Below are 22,210 nucleotides of genomic sequence, written 5' to 3' on the forward strand. Positions count from 1 at the left end.
AATTTCCTGTCTTGTCAAATGTCATCAAAAAGCATGGAGAGATGCCACCAACAGGACAAAAAAAATCTAAAAGCCACCTCTCAAAGCTCATTCCACTGATCAGCCAGCTGGTAAGGAAAAATTATGCCCAAGCCCAAAATGTCTGCTCACTTCCTGTCACGCATTTCCCCGCTGCTTTAAATGTGCGTGCATGAATAACATACACAAACTGGGCATCAACATACACTCATCTCCTTAATGTACAGAATCCTAAGGAAGCCCCGAGTTTCCGTACATCCTGAGTCTGAGGCACAGAGACTCCAGCTGCCGCGTCCCCACCCTCTACGACACACTGGCACACTGTTTGGGGACGGGCCCCAGCCACTGCCACTGTATTCTAGACCGTAAAAAGCAAAGAGAATAAGTTATCAGGTAACGGAATGACGCTGCGAACCAGAATCTGTTTGCTGCTACTCACTTGCAAGGCGACACGGGGTGGTGGTACGCACACTCGTCCCCGTTCTTACAGGCGGGCCAGTACTTGCAGCGCTCTAGAAGTTTCTCTGGCTTCTGTGCCACGCTCGGTTCACTCGTCTCAGCTACCAGGGGAGAGAAATCGGAAGTATCTCATTATCTGCAAATTTCCCTAAAAACCCAGCCTTAAAATCTTATCTTCTATGTGTGGTCTCATGAAATAAATGCGTCCAAATACTCAGACCAGCACCGGCACCAGAAGCCCGTGCACGACGCCCAGGATGGACGGCGGTGCCCACTGTGAAGGAAGGAGGGCGGGGACGCAGCGGCCAGGGCAGCCTGGGCTCACAAAGAACGCCCAGCTCTCCAAGCCACTTCAGGGCTGAAGTAAACACGGGAGAGGGAAGGATGTTAACTAGCGAGCCAAAAAAATGAAAGGCAAATGGAAAACACAAAAGCTGATAAAGAATATGAACTAATTCTCATCCAGGCAAGATGACCAGTGGTCCAGACACAAAGTCTCCTCGTTCACCGAGGCACACACAGTTTTCTAAGTCCGGGTGGTAAACCAACACCAATGTCTACAGAGCGAGGAAAAGACTTTTGCCTGACAAGGGTCACAAATGCCCCTACCCTCAGATCACCTGACCGAGTGCGCCGCCTGGGGTAAAGATGACCAGGTGCAGACAGCCCGGGCGTGGAGCAAGCAGACGTGGGGAGAGCCGCCTGGAGAGGAAGCCCACACCACCGGGCTCACTGACACCCACTGGTCAGGTCCCACGCACTGTAATGTCAATGACTACAACTTTGGAAAGTGGGACCCCTGTTGCCAGATTGTCTCCTGACTCATAGAAAGCCAAAAAACCTTTTTCACATCTAAATTTTAAATGCTGGCAACCAATTCAAATTTAAAACACAGAATAACCCAAATAATGTGATACCTGATAGGCCTAAGGAGCTGCCAACTTCTGGCCCAAGACATCCTAGACTCCCCAAAAAGCGTTGTGGGCGTTACCCACACCATCCACACTCGTGCTCATGAAAGCAGATGCCCTTCGACGACACCCCTGTGGCCCTCTCACTTGGCCAGGTGCTCAAAGCTGGCTCTGCACTTGCCTGGCAGAGGGAGGCAGACACCCTGGGCAAGTACATCTATCTGACCTCTCTGCACTCATCTCCATTCTTACGCAAAGAGAAAAGAGTGACTTCCTTTGGGTTTTATGGTTGAAGGTAAACAAGGATGCAACACCCAACAATGCAGCGGCGGGTGCTCTGAGCACTGCTGTGCCAGCGACCCAGCTTCCTGCAGGACAGCGAGGCACATGAGTCCTGTGCTGACACCCAGTCGGAACTGTCAGGGAGGTATTACGAGTATGCCTGGTACATAAGTTTCCATGCTGCTTAAAAAACCAGTAAGTCATTATTAAAAGTATAGTTAATCTCAAGTAAAATCTGGTAGGGCCAGAGCAGTTTTCCCCGAATTTAAATGGTTTTTGTGTCACCCCTGCAGAGAAAACATGTCTGTCTGACCTTCCTCCTAAAGAACACACTTTAGCATGGTGACACACGACAGCCCAGGCCAACGAGAGAAGGAACAGAGTGGAGTGACGTGGCTAGAGACTCACAAGCACATTAAAGAAGTTCAATTCTTTACAAGGGAACTATCTTTCCACAGAAATGTGAAGTCATATACGTAGAGGTCACAACTCTGATTTTCCCTCACATTTACTTTTATAAGCTATTAAAAGTTTTCCCATTTGCGTTTTAAAATACAAATTCACTTTTTACTGCAAGCTATAAAATCTGTACTTCCATATAATGACCAGTGACAGTGGCATACAATGGCAGATGCTGCCATCCTTGAAACACTAGACAAAAAGCCACCTTGTGAAATGACGAAGTTCCAAACTCCCTGCTTGGAGGGGGAGAGCAAGACAGACCACAGCCTCTTTGTGACTGTCACTCAGGACACTCTCAGGCCTCACCCTCCAGCAGCAGTGAAATACGGAGAGCCTCCGGGCACAGCACTGGCAAGGGAGCCCCCCCCCCCACTGCTGTCTGCATAATGGCCGCAGCACGTGGGTAACTGTGGCAAGGAGTTCTGCTAACGTGGCATCTGGAGAGTCACTGCTGTAAAGCCTAACACGGACAACTCCATTTAAGTAAAACTGGCCCCTAACATACCAAAACAGGAAGCTGCTGAACTGAAAACCAAAGTAGTCGAACACCAATTTCTCTTACTTTGAGACAGAATACACAAGGCCAAGGGCTCTGCACGGCCTACTGCAGTTCTTAGCACCTTTTGTTACCATTTCAAAATTGTTCTTCAACAGAGTCATGTTTTCAACTTCCTCCACCAATCAAAGCAGTACTGACTCACTCAGTTCAAGATAATGATCTCTAGTCATTCAAGTGCCCCCAAGCGCTATTATATTTTTGGCTACTCAAAAGGAATTTAATATATTTTCATATCACTGCCAAATTTTAATTTGGAAAAATTTCAAAACCTATTTTTTGATACTGTTTATTTTTGAGATTCAGTAACTGCCTCCCCTGCCAATGTAGGTGTTTCTAGGAATACGAGATGGTCTGAGGAGCGTGGTTATTCTCTACCCTGAATGAGGATGATCAGCGGGGCTGTGCCTGCGAGAAGCCACGAGGAGAAAGGCTCATCTGCCTAAAAGCAAGTCGCTACCTGAATTAAGTTATCTAACTCCTAAACACTATGCTTAAGTATTAAATTAAATGTAAGGTCTTTTCTGAACTTCCAATTAAGTATTTTGACAGATTAGGTGAGGAACGCCATTCAAGGGCATTACAGTGAAGTCGAAATAGCATCAAAATCCAAATTCATTTTTCTGTCAAGTTCATTACGAGACTACTGCTGGTGTAAGAAGAAAGTAACGAGTAGTTTCTTTTTTAAAAACAGGCAAACAAATGGAGACCGATGGTTCACCCTTTAACACGCATAATTAACACGCACGGTAAGAGGTGCTTTTTGGTTTCCACGGCTGAACAGTTCAGACTGGAGTCACAGCCCATCTACACAACATACACAGGAGAAACCCTGAAATTTAACTGGCTGTCACGTCTGGGGGGACAGGAAGGCCACTACGGAGTAACAAACGACAGCAAGGCCTCCAACCACTATTCACTCGGACAGCCAAGCATGAAGGACCCCCTTCTCGAGGACGGCGCGTGCGGAGAGCTACCATCGGGGTCACCAAGCTGCCTGCTCATCAACTGCAACTGCTGTGGGTGGAGGAGACCTCTGAGTCCCTTGTTTGAGGCTGCAGTTTGGTTTACAGGTTTCATTCCTTCAAAGCACATGTCCTCCTCTTGATCTGACATGTATCCTGGGGGGCTGGGAACACCATCCAGCGTCACTATAAACTTGGGACTTGCAGGTTTATCTGGTTGTACAAGATCTCTGCCAGACAGATAGAAAATACCACAGAATTAGGGATCAGACACACAAAGCTGAGCCTCCCAGTGTGCTCTCCAGCCGAACTACCCTTAACTCCCTTAACTGGCTTTGTGTGTCTTCGGTGAAGACCAGACTCTGTGGGACTTCCAGGCCCAGCGCCAGGGGACTCCTGCCACCGCACAACGGCTGCGCCACCACTGCGGCCTCGTCGCCAGCGCCCTCCAGGCTGCACTAAGGACAGTCTCTGCTCAACCCTGACCCCCACCATCCATCTGATGCCGCAGGTCACATGGAAATAGGCTGACATGTCAGCATCTGTTCCCAGACCTCAAGAACCAGCAGTCTACATATACACTGATATCACTGTTTGTTTGTTAGAACATCTGGCCAATTTTCTAAGTAAATAATCACCCAACCCAATTAGCTAACTCTCTCTGGAAAGATTTCCTCATTTTGATCACCTAGCTTTTAAAATATTATTTCCTGGGTATACACATGTGAAGGATCTTATTAACAGCTAAATCATAGGCTGACTGACTTTGTAGTATAATGGATTTCTGACCAAGAAGGATGAACTGGGATTTTTGAGAACTGAATTTGGCTTAGTACACATGATCTACTGAACCAATAAAAGCACTCTACACTGAGGGCTAGGATGGGGAGGAGGGAACTGGGAACTAACAGTTAACCTGCACTGTCTAATCAACACAAATTAGCTACACAAGAAAAAGAAACCATCTACCGTGTCTGCATAAGGTGTCCTGAAAGTACCCGAAGGGTATCTGCAGTCTTCGTCCCCGACTCTTGGGTTGATGCCACTACTACTTCCTCAGACAGCTTTGGCTTCTTCAGAATAAATGATCTTGTGTCTGCATAGACCATGGATTCCATGTCATAGTAATCTGAGCCAAAAAAATTGGCCACAAATGTTTACTTTGGAATACACCTTCACCCCCAACATCACACACGTGAGAAGAATGTCAGTCGTCTATATATTTGTAACGTCTTTCAAAGGAAAGTCACAATGGTTCTACTGGGGACAGGGCTGCAGTTGCGGACGGAGCACCTGTTCTATGCAGCGTCCCTCCCCCATCTGGCACTCAGCCAGGGGGTCTGCCGAGCAGCCCTGCTGCAGCAGAGCCCTCGCAGGGAGCCCCTGCTGGGTATCGGTAACAGCATGCACTTACTGTAAGTGCAACACTGTTTTCTAAACACACGGACACTAAGAAGTCCTCATGTTCCTTAGAATCGTGACACAAGGACTGTTGAAAAAATCTAAAATCTGCTTTGTTCTTTCTGCACAGGGTACCACTTAAAGCAGCGAATGATGGTTGGGTATCCGACTGCCAGTTTCTGCCTGGTTGTAAGAACTACTCTGAGAGTTTTAAGATAAGGATTTTAAACACTACAGCAAGGAACACACTGACCTTGAGTGCAAATAACCACAGTTCACATCACCTGCCATACACTTGTTAGGCCCAACTACTTTATAGAAGACACCAAGCCTTAAAGCCCAGAATGGAGACGGCTGACCTACCAACTGCTAATCAACCGACTGGAGTCAATGAGGTCTACTTCTCTTAAAGTTAACAGGCAAATAACAGAGACCAAAATGCACAAATCATTCATGTTCAGTCACTAAAAAAACTGAACACCTGACAATACTGTGGTAGATACAAAAGGAGGAAAATAGATGTAAACACAATTTCATAACCCTATGACCCAAAAGGTGACCTGAAAGGCATATAAACAGGTGTTGGGAGAACACAGAATAACCACAGCTGAGAAAAGTGGGCAGAGGATGAACAATTGCAGCAGGAATCAACGAGGAGGGGAGCGAGCTGGGAGCAGAGCACCTCGGGCAGAGAGGCAGTGCCTGTTCAGGCACGGGGCATCTGAGACACAGTGAGGAGTGGGTGTGGCCAGAGGGCTGTGTGTGGTGCGTGGTGTGTGGAGTAGGTGAGTGGCAAGGAAGGCTGAGGTATAAAGGATCTTGTGTCACTGAGTTTGTATTCTGGCCCAGAAGTAATAAGTGACCAACAGAGGTTTCTGAGCAGGGAAGTAACATGTCTAAACTGGTTTTCAGAAAAAAGGACGATGTCAAGAATGGACTGGAATCGCAGAACTCAGGTATGAGGCGATGCACAGGAGACGGTGAGGCTCCAAGTTAAAAGATCCTCACCCCTCTTCCTATTCTAACCACACTCCCTTCAGCACCGGCACTCACAGCAGGTGCGTTTTCAACAACCACCGACGAGACGCAGCTGCCCTCCCCAGCAGGAGCAGCAGAGATGGGTAAAGACCAGCGCAGGAGTGAGAACACGAGGAACAGGAAATTGACACAGGAGACAGAGGACAGGAGAAAGAGCCAATTTAAAAGGGGTCAAAGCCACAGCAGCCAAGACATGGAAACAATGAAAGTGTCCTTCAACAGATGACTGGATAAAGAGGATAAGGTACATTTATACAATGAAATACTATATGGTCATGAGAAAAGATAAGTACTGTCATTTCCAACATGCTGAGTATCATGATAAGTGAATAAGTCAGATGGAAAAAGTCAACCCCCATATGATTTCACTCATATGTGGGACATAAAACTGAAGCCAACAAACCAACAAGCAGGACAGAAACTCGCTGGCACTAACTGCAGCATGGTGGGTACCAGTGGGAGGGAAGGTGGGGAGAGAGGCAGAAGAGGTGGGCACGGGGGTCAGATACACGGTGAGAGACGACTGAACTGTGGGTGGTGGCACACAGTGCGACACACAGATGATATGCACCAGGTTGGCCCCAAAGTTCATTGTTTCTGGAAGATGGCTCCAGTGGTGCTCAGCTGTCTTTAATTCCATTTGAAACAATTCTGTCAGAGTGTATTGTGACAGCTGTTGTATCAGCATGCATTTAAAAAACTTTTCAAAACTGGTGAATTGTGCAGCAATTTTAATACTGAAGATGGAAGAAAATACACAACATTTTTGGCATATTATGCTTTATTATTTCAAGAAAAGTAAAAATACAACTAAAATGCAAAAAAAAAGTTGTGCAGTGCACGGAGCAGGTGCTGTGACTGATCCAACGAGTCAGAAATGTTTTGCGAAGTTTCAGGCTGGAGATTTTTTTTGCTGGATGAAGCTCTGTGGTCAGGTAGACCAGTTGAAGATGGTAACGATCAAATTGAGAAACTAACTGAGAAAAATCAACATCCTACAACGTTCTACAACGTATCTCCACTCCAGGGGAAGGAGAGAGCCGACACACTTAAAATATCCAAATCAATAAAGTTACTGGTAAAATGAAAAATGTCCTTTATTTTATGGAAAAAAAACTAAACGGACTTTTTGGCCAACCCAACAGAACTGTACAGTTGAAAGCTATTCAGGGTGGGGTAAAAGCAGGTTTACAGTTGTTCACATGGAAAATAATATCATAATAAATAATACAAGAATAAACTGTTCTGTGTACTCACAACAGTAAATCTACTTTTGTCCCACCCTGTATAATTTTATTAACCAATGATGCCTCAATAAATGTAATAAAACAAAAACAGAAGGGGCAAAGGCAAACCTCAATTTCCAATCTCATTAGTCTGAAGCTCTTTGGGGCTCTCACACTAAGTCTAGGAAGAAGCCGGCCATTCAGATGTGACCAGGAGCAGGGAGGGGAGAGAGATGAGAGCAGCAGAGGCAAAGCCAAAGGGGAAGTAAGAATGTTTAATTAACTGTACATATTCTTTAATGCCACCTTCTCACTGAGTCCACTCATGCGACAGATGACCACTCTGCAACCCCAAGTTCACGCCAGCACAGGCCGAGTCCAGAAATGAGGCAGAGAAGGGCTGCTGCGTTCCTCTCACCCCCCTGCACTGTCTCCAGCAAAGCAGTGATAAAGGAGAATGAAAAGGAATTAACAGAAGGACAGACAGGAAAGTCCCGGGAGCCGAAGGATCAGCGATGGAAGAAGACAGACGCAGGTGTCACAGACCGGAGTTTAGAAAGTGTGCACTGAAAACAGAGCCACGTGAGCCACTGGTCCCTCTGCAAGATTCACGTCAGCAGCCCAGGTCGGGCAAAACCAGACAGATGCAGTGGCGACGCAGGGTAAAGAACACGGGCGGGCCCCACGTTCTGTTTCCTCCTGAAACCTCACTAAGATGTCAATGAAGGGTTAATTTAAAAAACCTCACCTGGAAAATAACTAGGAGAGGAGATACAACCATATTTTACCAGTGAAAAACTAACAGTAGATCTTCAAAAGCTGAGTCTTAAGGCAGCAATGAAGCAGTCCACAGTGGGTCCCACGATTCTCCAAAGGCTGCCAAACGGCAGCACAGGGGACCCTGGGCCTCGGAGGGGGAGAGGAGGACGGGGCGAGACAGACGGGGCGAGACAGACGGGGCGTGCCATTCCGCCTCAGACACAGCGCGTTCTCCCCAAGTTCCACTGTCTTCGCGTCTAGCCCTCGGGGCACCCACTCCTCTCCCTCTCTACGGAGGACACCTGGAACCGGTGGAAGTCTGCTTCTCCTTGGCCGCCGCCGGGGATGCCTCTGGGTAGAGCATCACGGTCTCTGACAGAAAGGAGCTACTGCGATGTTAACTAAATGCGTGCTGTTAAAACTGTTAACACTAGTGATATTTTCTCATAACCTCTGACCATTTCTCCCTTGGAGAAAGTAAAGCTTTAGACTCTTGAAAACTAAAAACAGAGCATCTCTGGACCAGCGGATGCAAGCCCTGGTGAAAGAAGCACCACTCTGAAACCAGAACGGGGGTGCGGAGTGCACATTACACAGTAATGAATGTGGAGGAGCCTTCCCCAGTCCCCTTTCCCACTTTGCTCCCAGACAATCCGCCACTTGAAAGATCCTCCTTGGAGAAACGGACCTAAGGGGAAAGGCAGGCAGGCCGGGGCCGAAGGCCCTGCAGTCGGTCGGCGTGCCCGCAACTGGACAGGCGAGAGAACCACTCTCCACTGCAGATCTGCACTCAGAGGCGAAGTCGAAAGCCCCCAAACTAACGAACTCACAACGCCAGTCAGCTTCTTAAACACCCCACTCTTACATATAAGGCAACCAAGGGTCCCTCAGACATGAGGAAAACCTCTTTCGTGTAAGATAGTGATCAAAACAAACAACTTGGAGGAAAAAGACCACAAATAAACAAAAACACACATCTCCAACTACCTTTACTATCCTCAGAGAAGAACAGAGTACTGCATACATGAAAACCAAAACCAGTTAAGTTAAAAAAAAAAAAAGCGGGTGGGGGGAGGTGGGAAACACACACATATAAAAGGGCTCTCGGAAGTTTTTAAATCATAGAAGGCAAAGGATTTAGTCCTTCAGAAGCTTCCTAGAGCTATTTGCTGGTTCAAACTGCACGGGCTCCAGGGATGAAAACAACTACAGGAAACGCAGAGCACGTGAGAGCTGATTAAGCAGACACAACATACGCAGACCTCAGCTGCCTGACATGTTGACAGAAAATACCCCTACACAGAAAGCAGGATGGAATGCTGGGAGATGAGAGGGCGAATCAAGGGCGGAGACCACCCCAACCCGTTTCTAGGTCAGAGGGACAAGCCCGACAAATGGCAGAGACTGAAGCCACCTGAGCGTGGCAGTGAAACTGCTCATCGGCGGGGCGGAAGCTGACACCCAGGCAGAAGGGAACCTTCAGAGCCAACGAGCATGTCTTTCTGAGGCAAAAGGCCAGAGGAGCCAGGGAACACAGCTGGTGACTGTGGGGCCCTGACCAAGGGGAAGAAGGCTCGGTCAGGGGCTGACACGCAGGAGTCGAGGCACCAGAGCTTCCCACAAAGGGCAGGTTGAGGGGAAACAAAGGAAGCAGAGGAAGTCGGATTTCTGAATTTAAGACTGCAGGTCTGCAGTAGCTCCCATCACACATAAGCAGGCACTGATTAGGAATCACACAGGCCTCTGGCAAGGACACTGGGAACAGAGAGATAAATAAAGCACCAGCCAGTCCCCTGAAGTAGCTATCATGGGTATGGGCGTGCGTGCGTGCGTGCGTGCGTGTGGTGGTGGGAGAGACTCAAACAATTAAGTTACAGTGGTTCTAAGAATGACAGGTTCTAGGTGTGTCCCTGGTGAGATTTTAAAGTGAAGTAAAACTGAGGACCAGGTCCAGCAGGCCAGGGAAACTGTAGCAGCTCAGGGCAATGGCAAAAGCTGGCTAGAGAGGAGAGGAGGGTGGGAACTCAAGTCATTCCCAGGGCAGGGGAGTGAGCAGCCAACCAATCCAGGGTCCCAGGTGAAATGGCAATGAGAATTTTTGAATGAGGTGAAAAATACAAAAACCATGTAACATGAAGAAAATGCAGACCTTGTCTCCTGCTCCTAAAATATTTTCACAGATCTAAACACAGTATCTCAGGGCAGGATCTAAGAGATATGAGATACATTACATGAAGTGCAAGAAATGGAAACAGCAACTGAAAAATGCTGGGTTACACTGAAAACATAAGGTCATTACCAACCTGGACTGATCTCCAGAGTTTCTACCATTCCTGGGTCAATCTGCAGCCGGGATAACAACGGTCTCTGTGGAGTTCCTAGAATGTAAATTTCAAAGTTCAACTGTGTTTAAAATACAATACCAGTGTGAGTCTGTCCTATAAATTATGCCCAAAATAATCTTTCTGGGTTCTTAAAAGTCTTAAACATACTGTATTTTGCTGCATATAACGCACCCCCCCCAAATGTTTGAGGAAAAAATAAGGATGCACTATACGTAGGTATAGTGATTACCTACCACAGCATCATAATGGGTCTAACAATCACATACAAAATGCCCACAGAAACGGGGGTGTGCATTACATATGGCAAAAAACAATAAAGCTTAAATACTGGGTTGGCCAAAAAGCCCACTGTTTTTTTCTGTAAAATAAAAGACATATTTCATTTTCACCAGTAACTTTATTGATTTGGGTATTTTGAGTATGTCAGGTACTTCCCACTACTGACCTCCAGTAGGAAGAGGCCAGGGCTGCTACTGAACACCTTCCCGTGCATAAGACAGCCCCACAGCAAATAACTATTTGGCCAAAAAATGTCTATTGTACCAAGAAACTTTGTACATCACTTCTGACATCAGTCACAGCATCTTCTCCATACACTGCACAAATCTTTTTTGGGAGTTTCAGTTGCGGTGTTACCTTCCTTCAAATAATAAACCACAACACACCAAAAATGTTGCATATCTTCTTCCATCTTCAATATTAAAATAGCTGCATAAAAATTCACCAATTTTGCTAAGTTTTTTTAAAAAACGCACACTGATGTGACAGCTGTCACAATACAATCTAACAAAATTGTTTTGAATGGAGTTAAAGACAACTACGTACTACTAGAACCATCATATAGAAAACACATAACAGACTTTTTGGCCAACCCAATAACCCAATTTTGTAATACTGATAGACCAAATGTCCGTGGCACAAAAATCTGTACTCAGGGTTAAACCCAAAACGGCATGTGCAACATTCCTGGTTCTTCATCAGGAGGCCAGTTTTCCTGGAATGGAGGTAAAGCCTGGAGATGAAAGGGTAGAAAACCCAATGGGAGGTGCCACGTGGAACCGCAGCCTGCACCACAGGGGACAGGTCGCCACCAACTGCAAGATCAACAGAAGCAGCATCTCCCTCCGCCACCTGGGCTCTCACCATTGTGACTCACCCCGGAACTGCACAACAGAACACTCCAGTTATCTGGTCAGAGAGCACTACACAGGAAACAGTGGCCCTGGCTGGTGGGGCTCAGTGGAATGAGCACTGGCCTATTGAAAGGTCGCCAAGTTGTTTCCCAGTGGGGGCACATGCCTGGGGTTGCAGGCCGGGTCCCCGGTTAGGGGCGTGCGAGAGACAACCAGCTGTTGTTTCTCTCTCTTTCTCCCTCGCTTCCCCTCTGTCTAAAAATAAACGCATATAATCTTAGGGGGAAAAAAAGAGAGAACACTGAACAAGTACAATTCTCCACTCTACAGTCCAGGCCCTACCAAAGCATGAAAAGAATCACTTGGATTTCCCAGAGGAAGATGCTCCGCTACAAAGAGACTCACAATGTCTTTCTAGTCAAACTGCAAATCAGAACGAAGCACTGACAGAGAACTGACCAATGTTCTCTATCTTTGGTTTGATGGTGAGCACTTTGAAGGATGCCGAGAGGCCCTGCATTGCCCAACTGGTCAGCATACATCACTCACTTGAAGGTTAAAACCAGGGTTACAGTACAGTCACAAAGTGATGCGATGGAAAGGGCCCCACCTCCGAGACCCCAATCAGGTGCTCACGCGCTGCCTTTAGGGGATGTCCGAAGGGCGTTCCGTTTCACAGGGACAGCCTTGGCCCACTCAGTGCGAACATACAACTGCCAAACTACCCAGTTTTGCTGAAAGGGGTTTTTAAATGTTAAAAGCTGTACTTAATCCAAAAATTTATCAGCTATTTTCTTTTAAAATGTAACTTACATCACATTACTCTTTAGTGATGTGCCAAAATAAAAATTAATTTCTTGTAACATCATCATGGTAAAACAGTAAATCTCCAGGAGCTGCCCTGATTGAGAAACATGGCATGCCATTTGGACAAGGTAGTATTCCTGTAGAAGGGCCCGAGAAATGACTGTAGCAGGTCATAGGAAAAGTGCTCTCCCAATTCAAATACCACAGGTTGCTTCAACATAAACAGTGAACAAGGAAAGAATTAAACATTTAAAAATAATTTCACACCTTGAGAGGTTTGGTTCAGTTGTTGGGTGTCATCCCACAGGGCAAAGAGGTCACAGGTTTGATTCTGGGTCAGGGCACATACCGGAGGGAACAGATAGATGTCTCTCTCACACTGATGTTTCTCTCCCTCTTTTTCTCCCTCCCTCCCCCTCTAAAATAAATAAATTAAATCTTTTAAAAATTAATCTCACAAGAAAGATACAAGGGATCATTCTCTCGCATTTCAAATTTTGCTTCACCTCTCTTCTTTTGCTCCCCCATCTTCTCCAAACCCCGTTTCAGAGACACACTAAAGAGCATGGAGTTCTCGAAGTCCCAGCTAAGCTAAATCAACGCAAAGCCCAAACCTGTCATTAAAGGTCGATGAAGGATTTGCGTTTTGAGGCTTGTTGAGTCTCATGAGAACAAGTTACAGGAAAAGACACAGTGATATCACACACTAAGAATTTACCTTTCTCAATGTTTCTAAGGAAGCCAATGATTTTTAAATCAGTAGTCCTGGACTGTGATTCAAAATCTACTTCCTCTTGAAAATCTTGAAACTCTCTGTTGCATTTAGTTGTTGATGCTGAATATTCATTCATTTTAACCTCCAGAGATGATATTTTTGCTTCATTCTGTGACACTCTAACATTTAGATCAAAAATATTTGCTTCCACTGTCAAAACTGCTGTTTTCATTTCTTTAATTTCACTGATATCAGTTGATATTTTCCTTAAAAGATGGGAAATATTGTCTAGCTCATTCAATGAACAAGAGGAACTTGTTACAGAACCTAAATCAACTGGCTCAGGAGATAAGAAAATTGGTAAAGATGGCGTTGAAATTCTTGAAGACATTTTCATAAAATTCTCTCTCTCCTATTTTAAAAATATTTTCCTTCACGGCCCACTAAACGGTTTCATCAAAAGTAAAAGTACTGATCAGGGCTGTTACTTTAATAAGTAGTAAGAGTGAGTAACATTTTTAAGCCTGTAACTAAATGACAGAGTTGTATATTTCTGGAGTCAAAACTCAAAAGTAAATTCCTACTTGTAGCTCCTCTCCAAACAATAAGCCCTATTATTACATAGAAGAGCATTCTGGTTTCTGATTGGCTGAAACCAGACATGTGACACAGGAAGAATTTTTCTATTATTTACGCATCATGTCAAGGAGTCATGCAAGGATCTTGGGCCTACAATAAGCAATGTAACAACATTAAGTACTTTATACCAGAATATGATGTGAGCATACTTTTGTGCTGTCACCTATTAAAACATGGTTTTGACGCTTCAGATTACTTACACTGTTTATAGCTTCAGTTTTATTTCCCATTAAAATGGCATAGGACAAAAAAAAAAAAAAAAAAAAAAAGCCCTGGCTGGCGTAGCTCAGTGGATTGAGTTCAGGCCTGCAAACCAAAGGATCAAGGTTTGATTCCCAGTCAGGGCACATGCCTGGGTTGCAGGCCAGTTCCCAGCAGGGGACACACCAGAAGCAACCATACATTGATATTCTCTCCCTCTCTCCTTCCCTTGCCCTCTAAAAATAAGTAAATAAAATCTTTTAAAAAAATGGCATAGGAAAATATGAAGCATGTCCCTTGTTGGCAGAGGGCAGGGAGAGTAAGTGGACCCATGACCACAAAGACCACAGACAAATCTAAAAATATGTGGTAATAACAAAATTCAATTGCACTGATAAGATATGGTAAATTTAGCCCTGGCTGGTGTGGCTCAGTGGACTGAGTGCTGGCCAGAGAACCAAAGGGTCACTGGTTTGATTCCCAGTCAGGGCACCTGCCTGGGTTGCAGGCCAGGTCCCCACACACTGACGTTTCTCCCTCCTCTCTAAAAATAAATAAATAAATAAACAAATTAATTAATTAATTAATTTAAAAATATACAGTGAAAATTTAAAGACAGAGGAAAGGAGGAGCTGGCCTTGGTTTGATACTATACTATTACTACGTGATTTCCTCCCATTCTGCGTCGTCTTTTCCATTTTCTTGACAGTATTCTTCCAAACACAAAAATTTTAAACTTTGATATAGTCTAAATGATCTACTGTTTCTCTGGTTGTCTGCCTTTTGGTGCCATAACTAAGAAACCATTGCCTGCCTAAACCAAGGTCATGTGGATTTATACCTATTTTTTCCTGCTGAAGAGTTCTATGATTTTAACTCTTCCATTCGAGGTCTTTAATCCATTTTTAGTTAATTTTAAATATGTAGTAAAGCAAAGGGTCCAAGTTCATTTTTTTTGCATGTGGATATCCAGTTGTCCAGCATCATATGCTGAAAAAACTATTCTTTCTCCACTGAATTATCTTGGAATACTTGTTGAAAAATCTTTTGATCATCATTGTACTGGTACATTTCTGCATTCTCAATTTGATTCCACTGATCTATATTATATACACTCTTTTGCCAATTCCTGTTTTGATTATTGTAGGTCCATAGGAACTTTTGAGTAACATGGGAAAATATAAGACCTCCGACTATAAAATTTTTCAACAGTTTTGGCTGTTCTAGGTCCTTTACATTTCCATATGAATTTTAGGAAGCTTGCCAATTTCTGTAAAAAAGCCAGCAGGGATTTTAACAGACTTAGTTAAATTCACAGGTAAATTTGGGAGTATCACCAACATAAAAATATTCAAGTCTTCCAATCCATGAACAGAGAATATCCTCCCATGGCTTTAGTTTGGGAAAGGCCATTTTTAGTTTGCTTTACTCGTCAACCAACAGATAAGCTGTGTAGCACTGGCTGGTGCGGCTTGCTTGGGTGGAGTATTGTCCTGCACAGTGAAAGGCTGTAGTTTCAACCCCAGTCAGGGTGCACACCTAGGTTACAGGTTCGAGCCATGGTCAGGATACATATGGGAGAGGCAACTGATCGATGTTTCTCCCTCGTCTATATTTCTCTATTTCTCTCTTGTTCTCCCCCTTCCTCTCTCTCTCAAAGCAATGAAAAATGTCGTCAGGTGAGGATAATGAAAATAATTAGGAAGCTATAAACATCAGAACTAAAAGCAAAAATTAGACCCATCAGTTCTACATACAGTGACCTCAAAGCAAAATACGAAGATTCAAGACGGTGGACACAACTTCCCAGAGCCTCTTCAAAATGATAATTCTTACAAAGAATTGCAGCATTTCCAGTTAAGATGGCAGTATAGATAAACATGCTCACCTCCTCACATAACCACATCAAAATTATAACACAGAACCACCATCATTCAGAACATCAGAAGGTGAGCTGAACCTACAACCATGGAATTAAAGAGGAAACCATACTGAGACTGGGAGGAGGGGTGGAGATGTGGACAGGATGGTCCCACACCCACTATGTGGTGAATAAAAATCAGGAGGGACACCCCAGGAGCAAGGGGTCCCCAGCCCTATACCAGGCCCTCCAGCACAAGGTTCCAGTACCAGGAAGATAAGTTTCCCTAACTACCGCTGTAAAAACCAGCGAGACTGATGCTGTGGAAGACAGAAACTGCTGGAATTCACGGCAGTTCTTCTTAATGGGGCCTGCACACAAGACTGACTTGGATTCACTCCCTTGGAGCTCCAGCACCAGGGCAGCAAATTGAAAAGTATGAGAGACATACAGGAAGGAAATGAAGGGTCCAGCATCAGAGTGAGAGCTGGACAGCAGCTTTCTCCCAGGCAGAAGTACTGGCAAAGGCCATTGATCATTTTCTGAGCCCCTCCCTCCACATAGTCACAGGGCCAGCAAGCGGGCATCATATGTGAAACTCCATCAATGTGGCTCACACTCTTTGCTCTGACCTGGTGATTCAAGGCCTCCTCTTCCAACTTTTGGGCCCACCCAACCTGTTTCCAGTGGCTTTCCAATACAAATGGCTTGTCTTGACCCATGCTTCAGATTTTCCTAAATTTTCTCGAACAAGCAGCATCTGGCTTCAGGGAGACCCATACCTCTTGCTAAGCTGCCCCAGGCCCAGCTCTAGCAGCAACCAGCCTTGGTTCACAGCTTGGCCTCACCTGGGTACCTCCAAGCCCAGCACGAGCAGCAGCCACCTGCAGCTCACTTTGTAGATTATGCTGCATTACCCTAGACAGAACACAGGGTGTGGCTGATCTTGGATGTACTAACAGCAATCAAGGCTCAATTACAACAGAGGGTATACACAGCCTACACAGTGGCTCTGTAAGCAGCCTGGGTAACAGGGGAGGCTGTGCCACTGGACCCAACAGGACACCTACTACATTAAGCTCCTCTATTCACTCTATCAAACCTGGAAAACATAGGAGCTCTACCTAATACATAAGAACACACAAAGGGAGCCTGCCAAAATGAGGAAACAAAGAAACATGTCCCAAATGAAAGAACAATAAAACTCCAGAAAAAGAGCAAAACAAAATGGAGAAAAGCAATCTATCAGATGCAGAGTTCAAAACACTGGTTATGAGAATGCTCAAGGACCTTAGTGAGGACCTCAACAACATAAAAAAGATCCAGTCGGAAACAAAAAGTGAACTAACTCAAATAAAGAACAATTTACAAGGAATCATTTGTAGAGTAGATGAAGCCAAGCATCCTATGATTTGGAACCTAAGGAAACAAAATACAACCAACCAGAATGACCTGAAGACCTCCCCCCAATTGAGGACAGTGTAAGGAGCTTCTGGGACAAGTTCAAGCATATCAACATTTTGCATCACAGGGATGCTGAAATGAGAAGAGAAGGAGCACTAAATTGGAAGTGTATTTGAAAAAATAATGAAAGAAAATCAGCTAATTTCTCAAATGGAACTCTGCAAGCTAGAAGGGATTGGCAAGAAACGTTCAAAGTGATGAAAAGGACCTACGATGACAGTACCGATACCCAGCAAAACTATCATTTAGATCAAAGGACAAATAAAGAGCTTCCCAGACAAGAAAAAGCTAAAGGAGCTCATCACTATCAAACTAGTATTATATGAAATGTTACTGTCTTCTTTAAGATAAAAAATAGGAACAATAAAATGGCAATCTATACATATCTATCAACAATTGAATCTAAATAAAATTAACAAGCAGAACAGAATCACACTTACAAAGATGTTTTGATGGTTGCTAGATGGGAGTGGGGTCAGGGAGATGGGTAAAAAAGATGAATGGATTAAAAAGCACAAGTTGGGGACTTTAGGCCAAGATGGAGGTGTAGGTAGGCACACTGTGCCTCCTTGCATAACCAAAATAAGAACAACAAAACTGCTATTTGGCCAAAGTCTGAGATGATATTTGACATGGATAAAATGAGCAAAGGGAAATCCAACTGTCAGAGCCTGGAGCAATCAGCAAAGACAACTACAAAGAATATGAATCGGAAAACAAGGTTTGGGAACAATACAGTCACAAATATGTAAAAGACAAAATTTACAAAATTATTAAAAAGTGTTCTTTTCTAAAGAAACTTGGCAGTTGAGGAGAACGTGGACAGTGGGAGCAGGAGCACTTCCAGGAAAGCTCCTCGGCAATTTCAAGGCTCATTGCACCAGTTTCTCATCTGCTTTGTTTGGAACAAAGCCTGCCTACAATGAAGTTTAGCCCACATCACGATTCTAGATAAGTCTCTGTACTACCCACTTCTTAAACTAGGAACCACTGCCTGCAGACATTGTTGAAAAGAGGGGCACATGAAAGGACAAAAACAAAAACATACTCTGAAGAAAACCATCAATTAAGGGACAAAAAAAACAATTCTTAAAAAAAAAAAAAAACCAAAAAACCTCTAATTACGTTTTTGAAACAAACCTAAAATACTGTATCCACAAAACAAGATATTATGAAAAATGGAACAAGAGCTTGCAAAAATTTAAAAATATGCTTGCCTACATAAGAAAAAAATAGGGGGATTGCAAGAAAATGTTCCAGAATAGAATATCAAGTCCAAAATGAAGAAGGATAAGAGAAAAAATCAAGGCAGGAAGTCTATCATCCAACTAACAGAATTTCAAAAAGAAAATAACAATGACAATAGAAAACAACCTGTAAAGAAATAAGGTAAGAAAATTTCTCAGATGGAAAGAATGGATTTTCAAGTTAGAAAAGTACACAAAGTACCCAGCCCAAAAGTGACTGACTTATTAGCACCTAGATTTACCACAGTAAATCTGAAACATGCCCTGGCTGGCATAGCTCAGTGGATTGAGCGTGGGCCTGTGAAGCAAAGGGTCGCTGGTTTGATTCCCAGTCAGGGCACATGTCTGAGTTGCAGGCCAGGTCCCCAGTATGGGACACAGGAGAGGCAACCACACACTGATGTTTCTCTCCCATTCTCTCTCCTTCCCTTCCCCTCTCTCTAAAAATAAATAAATAAAATATATTTTTAAAAATTGCTGAGTAGTGATGAATTTAAGGGTTTAGATGTAGATGCTCTAGTCACTGAGTGATCCAGGTGAACAAAGTTCCAAGATGCAGCACAGAATTTACAGAGCTTGTGGGCGGGTTAACCCACACATGGGCTCTCCCTGCCACACAGAGATGACCCTCACCGAGCAGGAGCAGACTGTTCCTAGGCCAGAAGAAAAGGTTGCATGGAGTAGAAAGATGTCCCAGAAGAAAATGAGGACACACAACTTTATAGCCAGGAAGTGAATTCAGCATGAAATAAATGCTAATAAAAGTAAAAGCAGAATGTTGGTTGTATTATTGTTAACTACAGGGGTGCAAAAAGTAGGCTAATGATAATAACACAAAAATAAACTTTTGTAGCCCTGGTTGGTGTAGCTCAGTGGATTGAGCATGGGCCTGCGAACCAAAAGATCGCCGTACGATTCCCAGTCAGGGCACATGCCTGGGTTGCAGGCCAGTTCCCAGCAGGGGATGCATGAGAAGCAACCACACACTGATATTTCTCTCCCTCTCTCCTTCCCTTCTAAAGATAAATAAATAAAAATTTAAAAATAAATAAACTGTTGTGACTCACAACTGTAAACTTACTTTTATCTACTCCTGTATGTTTCAAGTGCCCTTACAAGATGAATCAAGCAAGTTTTCTTCTGATTAGAGTTAAAAACATAGATTACTGTGTTAAAATAATAATTCTAATAAATGTGAATGGTCTAAACTCTCCAATAAAAGACAAACTCAGATCAATTAAAAATTATTTAGCCCTGAGACTTCCGCCAAGATGGAGGTATAGGTGGATGTGCCGTGCCTTCTCACACAACCAAGTTTAGGGACAACTAAATATTAGCATCAGAAAACACAACCAGAACACGGAAAATTGAACTTTTCGGAAGTCCGTTAACAACAAATTCTTCAGCCCGACCGGTAAGGGGCGAAACCGGCGTCTCGTGAGGGGTTGCACAGGAGGACTTGGTCGGACGGACCCAGGCGTGGAATCCAGACGCGCGAATCCAGACGCACGGGTTCCAAACGCAGGATTGGCCCACCGGGTGAGCGACTGCTGAGGAGACAGTGGGGAGGCGGTGCTGCGTGTTGACTGCGGTTGCCTATCTGCGGGCCAGCGGACAGGCGAGGGAGTGGGCGGTTGGACCGGCCGCGGCGGTAGAGGGCGCCGCCATTTCCCCGCTCTGACCACGCCTCCACACACAGCGTCACAACCCAGCGACCTGGGAGTCCAAGGCGCCGCTTCTCACATTTAAAGGGCCAGAACAGACCAAAAATGTTGCAGGAAGACCTCAAAGCCCCAGAGATAAATCTAAGCGACGAAGAAATAGCAAAACTCTCAGACGCACAGTTTAAAACACTGGTCATCAGGATCCTCACAGATCTGGTTGATTATAGCCACAAATTAGAGAAACATATGAAGGCTAAACTAAGGGAAATGAATGGAATTCCACAGGAAACCCATAGAGATGAAAAGGAAACTGGGACTCAAATCAATGGAGTGGACCAGAAGAAAGCAAATAATGGCCAAACAGAAAAGAGTCAAGGAGCAAGAATTCAAAGAAATGAGGAGAGTCTTAGGAACCTCCAGGACATCTTTAAACGCTCCAATATCCGAATTATAGGGGTACCAGAAGGGGGAAAGACACAACCACCAGTGGAAAAATTATTTGAACAAATAATAAAAGAAAATTTCCCCAATCTGGCAAAGGAAATAGACTTTCAGGAAATCCAGGAAGCTCAGAGAGTCCCAAAGAAGTTGGACCCAAGAAGGAACACACCAAGGCACATCATAATTACATTAGCCAAAATTAAAATGAAGGAGAGAATCCTAGAAGCAGCAAGAGCTAAGGGGACAATCACCTACAAAGGAGTCCCCATCAGACTGTCAGCAGATTTCTCAAAAGAGACCTTACAGGCAAGAAGGGGCTGGAAAGAAATATTCCAAGTCATGAAATCTAAAGACCTACAACCAAGATTGCTCTATCCAGCAAAACTTTCAATTAGAATGGAAGGCCAGATAAAGTGCTTCTCAGATAAGATCAAATTCAAGGAGTTCATCATCACCAAGCCCTTATTATATGAAATGTTAAAGGGACTTATCGAAGAAAAAGAAGTTAAAGAAACATGAACAGTGAAAGAACAACAAGCTCACAGTTATTAACAACCACACCTAAAATGAAAGCAAACTAAAAGGACAGCTAGATCAGGAGTGGAAACATAGAAATGAAGATCTCAAGGAGGGTTAGCAACAGGGGGAGTGGGAGGAGGAGAAGGGAGGAGAAGGTACAGAAAATAAGTAGCATAGACAGTAGATAGAAAATAGAAGGGGGGGCAAGAATAGCATGGGAGATATAGAACCTAAAGGACTTGAGACACATGGTCATAAACTAAAGGGGGGTTAATGGTGGGGATTGGGGGGCAGGGTTGAGGGGAATGAAAGGGGGAATAGAACAACTGTAACAGCATAATCAATTTAAAAAAATAAATTAAAAAAAAAAAAAAGGAGAGGAAATTAAAAAAAAAAAAATTTAGCCCTGACCGGTGTGGTTCAGCATGTTGGGTGTTGTCCTGCAAACCAAAGATCACTGGTTCGATTCGCAGTCGAAGCACATGCCTGGGTTGTGAGTCAGGTCCCCATGTGGGGGTGTGTGAGAGGCCAACTGATCAATGCTTCTTACACTTTGATGTTTCCCCTTCTCTAAAAATAATACAATCTTAAGGAAAAAAACAAAAAAACCCAACGCCCCAATAATCTAGTTTTATGATGTTTAAGAGAAAAATATGCCCAACGTGTAAGGACAGAAAAGACGGAAAATGAAGGCATGGAAAACAGATGAGGCAAATACTAACTAACTGGTGACACTAACATCAGGAAGAAAACGGACTCTACAGGCAGGGACAGAGCGGGCCTTTTGTACAGTGATGGACGGTGGTTTAACTTTGAGTGGGGGGCACACAGTGCAACATACAGATCTGGTATCAGAGACGCACACTGTGAACCTACATGATCCTATTAACCAAGGTAACCCAATAAATTCCTTTTTCTTTTCTTTATTTTCAGAGAAAGGGGAAGGGAGGGAGAAAAAGAGGGAGGGAGACATCCATTGTGGTTGCCTCTCAAGCGGCCTGCACTGGGGACCTGGCCTGCAATCCAGGCAGGTGCCCTGACTGGGAATCAAACTGGCTAACCTTTGGTTCACAGCCCATGCTCAATCCGCTGAGCTA

General features: G+C 44.3%; 1 protein-coding gene across 10 annotated transcripts in view; it reads right to left on the bottom strand.

The window, feature by feature from the left end:
* ZC3H14 (zinc finger CCCH-type containing 14) overlaps positions 1 to 22,210 on the bottom strand; it is a 43,970-nt gene that overhangs the window by 2,967 nt on the left and 18,793 nt on the right. For 4 of the 10 annotated variants that reach the window (XM_037130245.2, XM_037130241.2, XM_037130240.2 and 1 more), the window contains 4 exons: positions 10,381 to 10,455; positions 4,623 to 4,782; positions 3,666 to 3,883; positions 458 to 578 (listed from right to left, as the gene is read on the bottom strand). In XM_037130245.2, the coding sequence (XP_036986140.1) occupies positions 458 to 578; positions 3,666 to 3,883; positions 4,623 to 4,782; positions 10,381 to 10,455 (574 nt within the window). The remainder of the gene's footprint in view (positions 1 to 457; positions 579 to 3,665; positions 3,884 to 4,622; positions 4,783 to 10,380; positions 10,456 to 22,210) is intronic. The other 6 variants (XM_037130247.2, XM_037130246.2, XM_053665972.1 and 3 more) reach the window with 4 other exon arrangements.

Source organism: Artibeus jamaicensis, unplaced genomic scaffold (genome assembly GCF_021234435.1).
Source record: "Artibeus jamaicensis isolate MK-2021 breed Jamaican fruit bat unplaced genomic scaffold, CSHL_Jam_final contig_444, whole genome shotgun sequence".
In the NCBI taxonomy this organism is placed as follows: domain Eukaryota; kingdom Metazoa; phylum Chordata; class Mammalia; order Chiroptera; family Phyllostomidae; genus Artibeus; species Artibeus jamaicensis.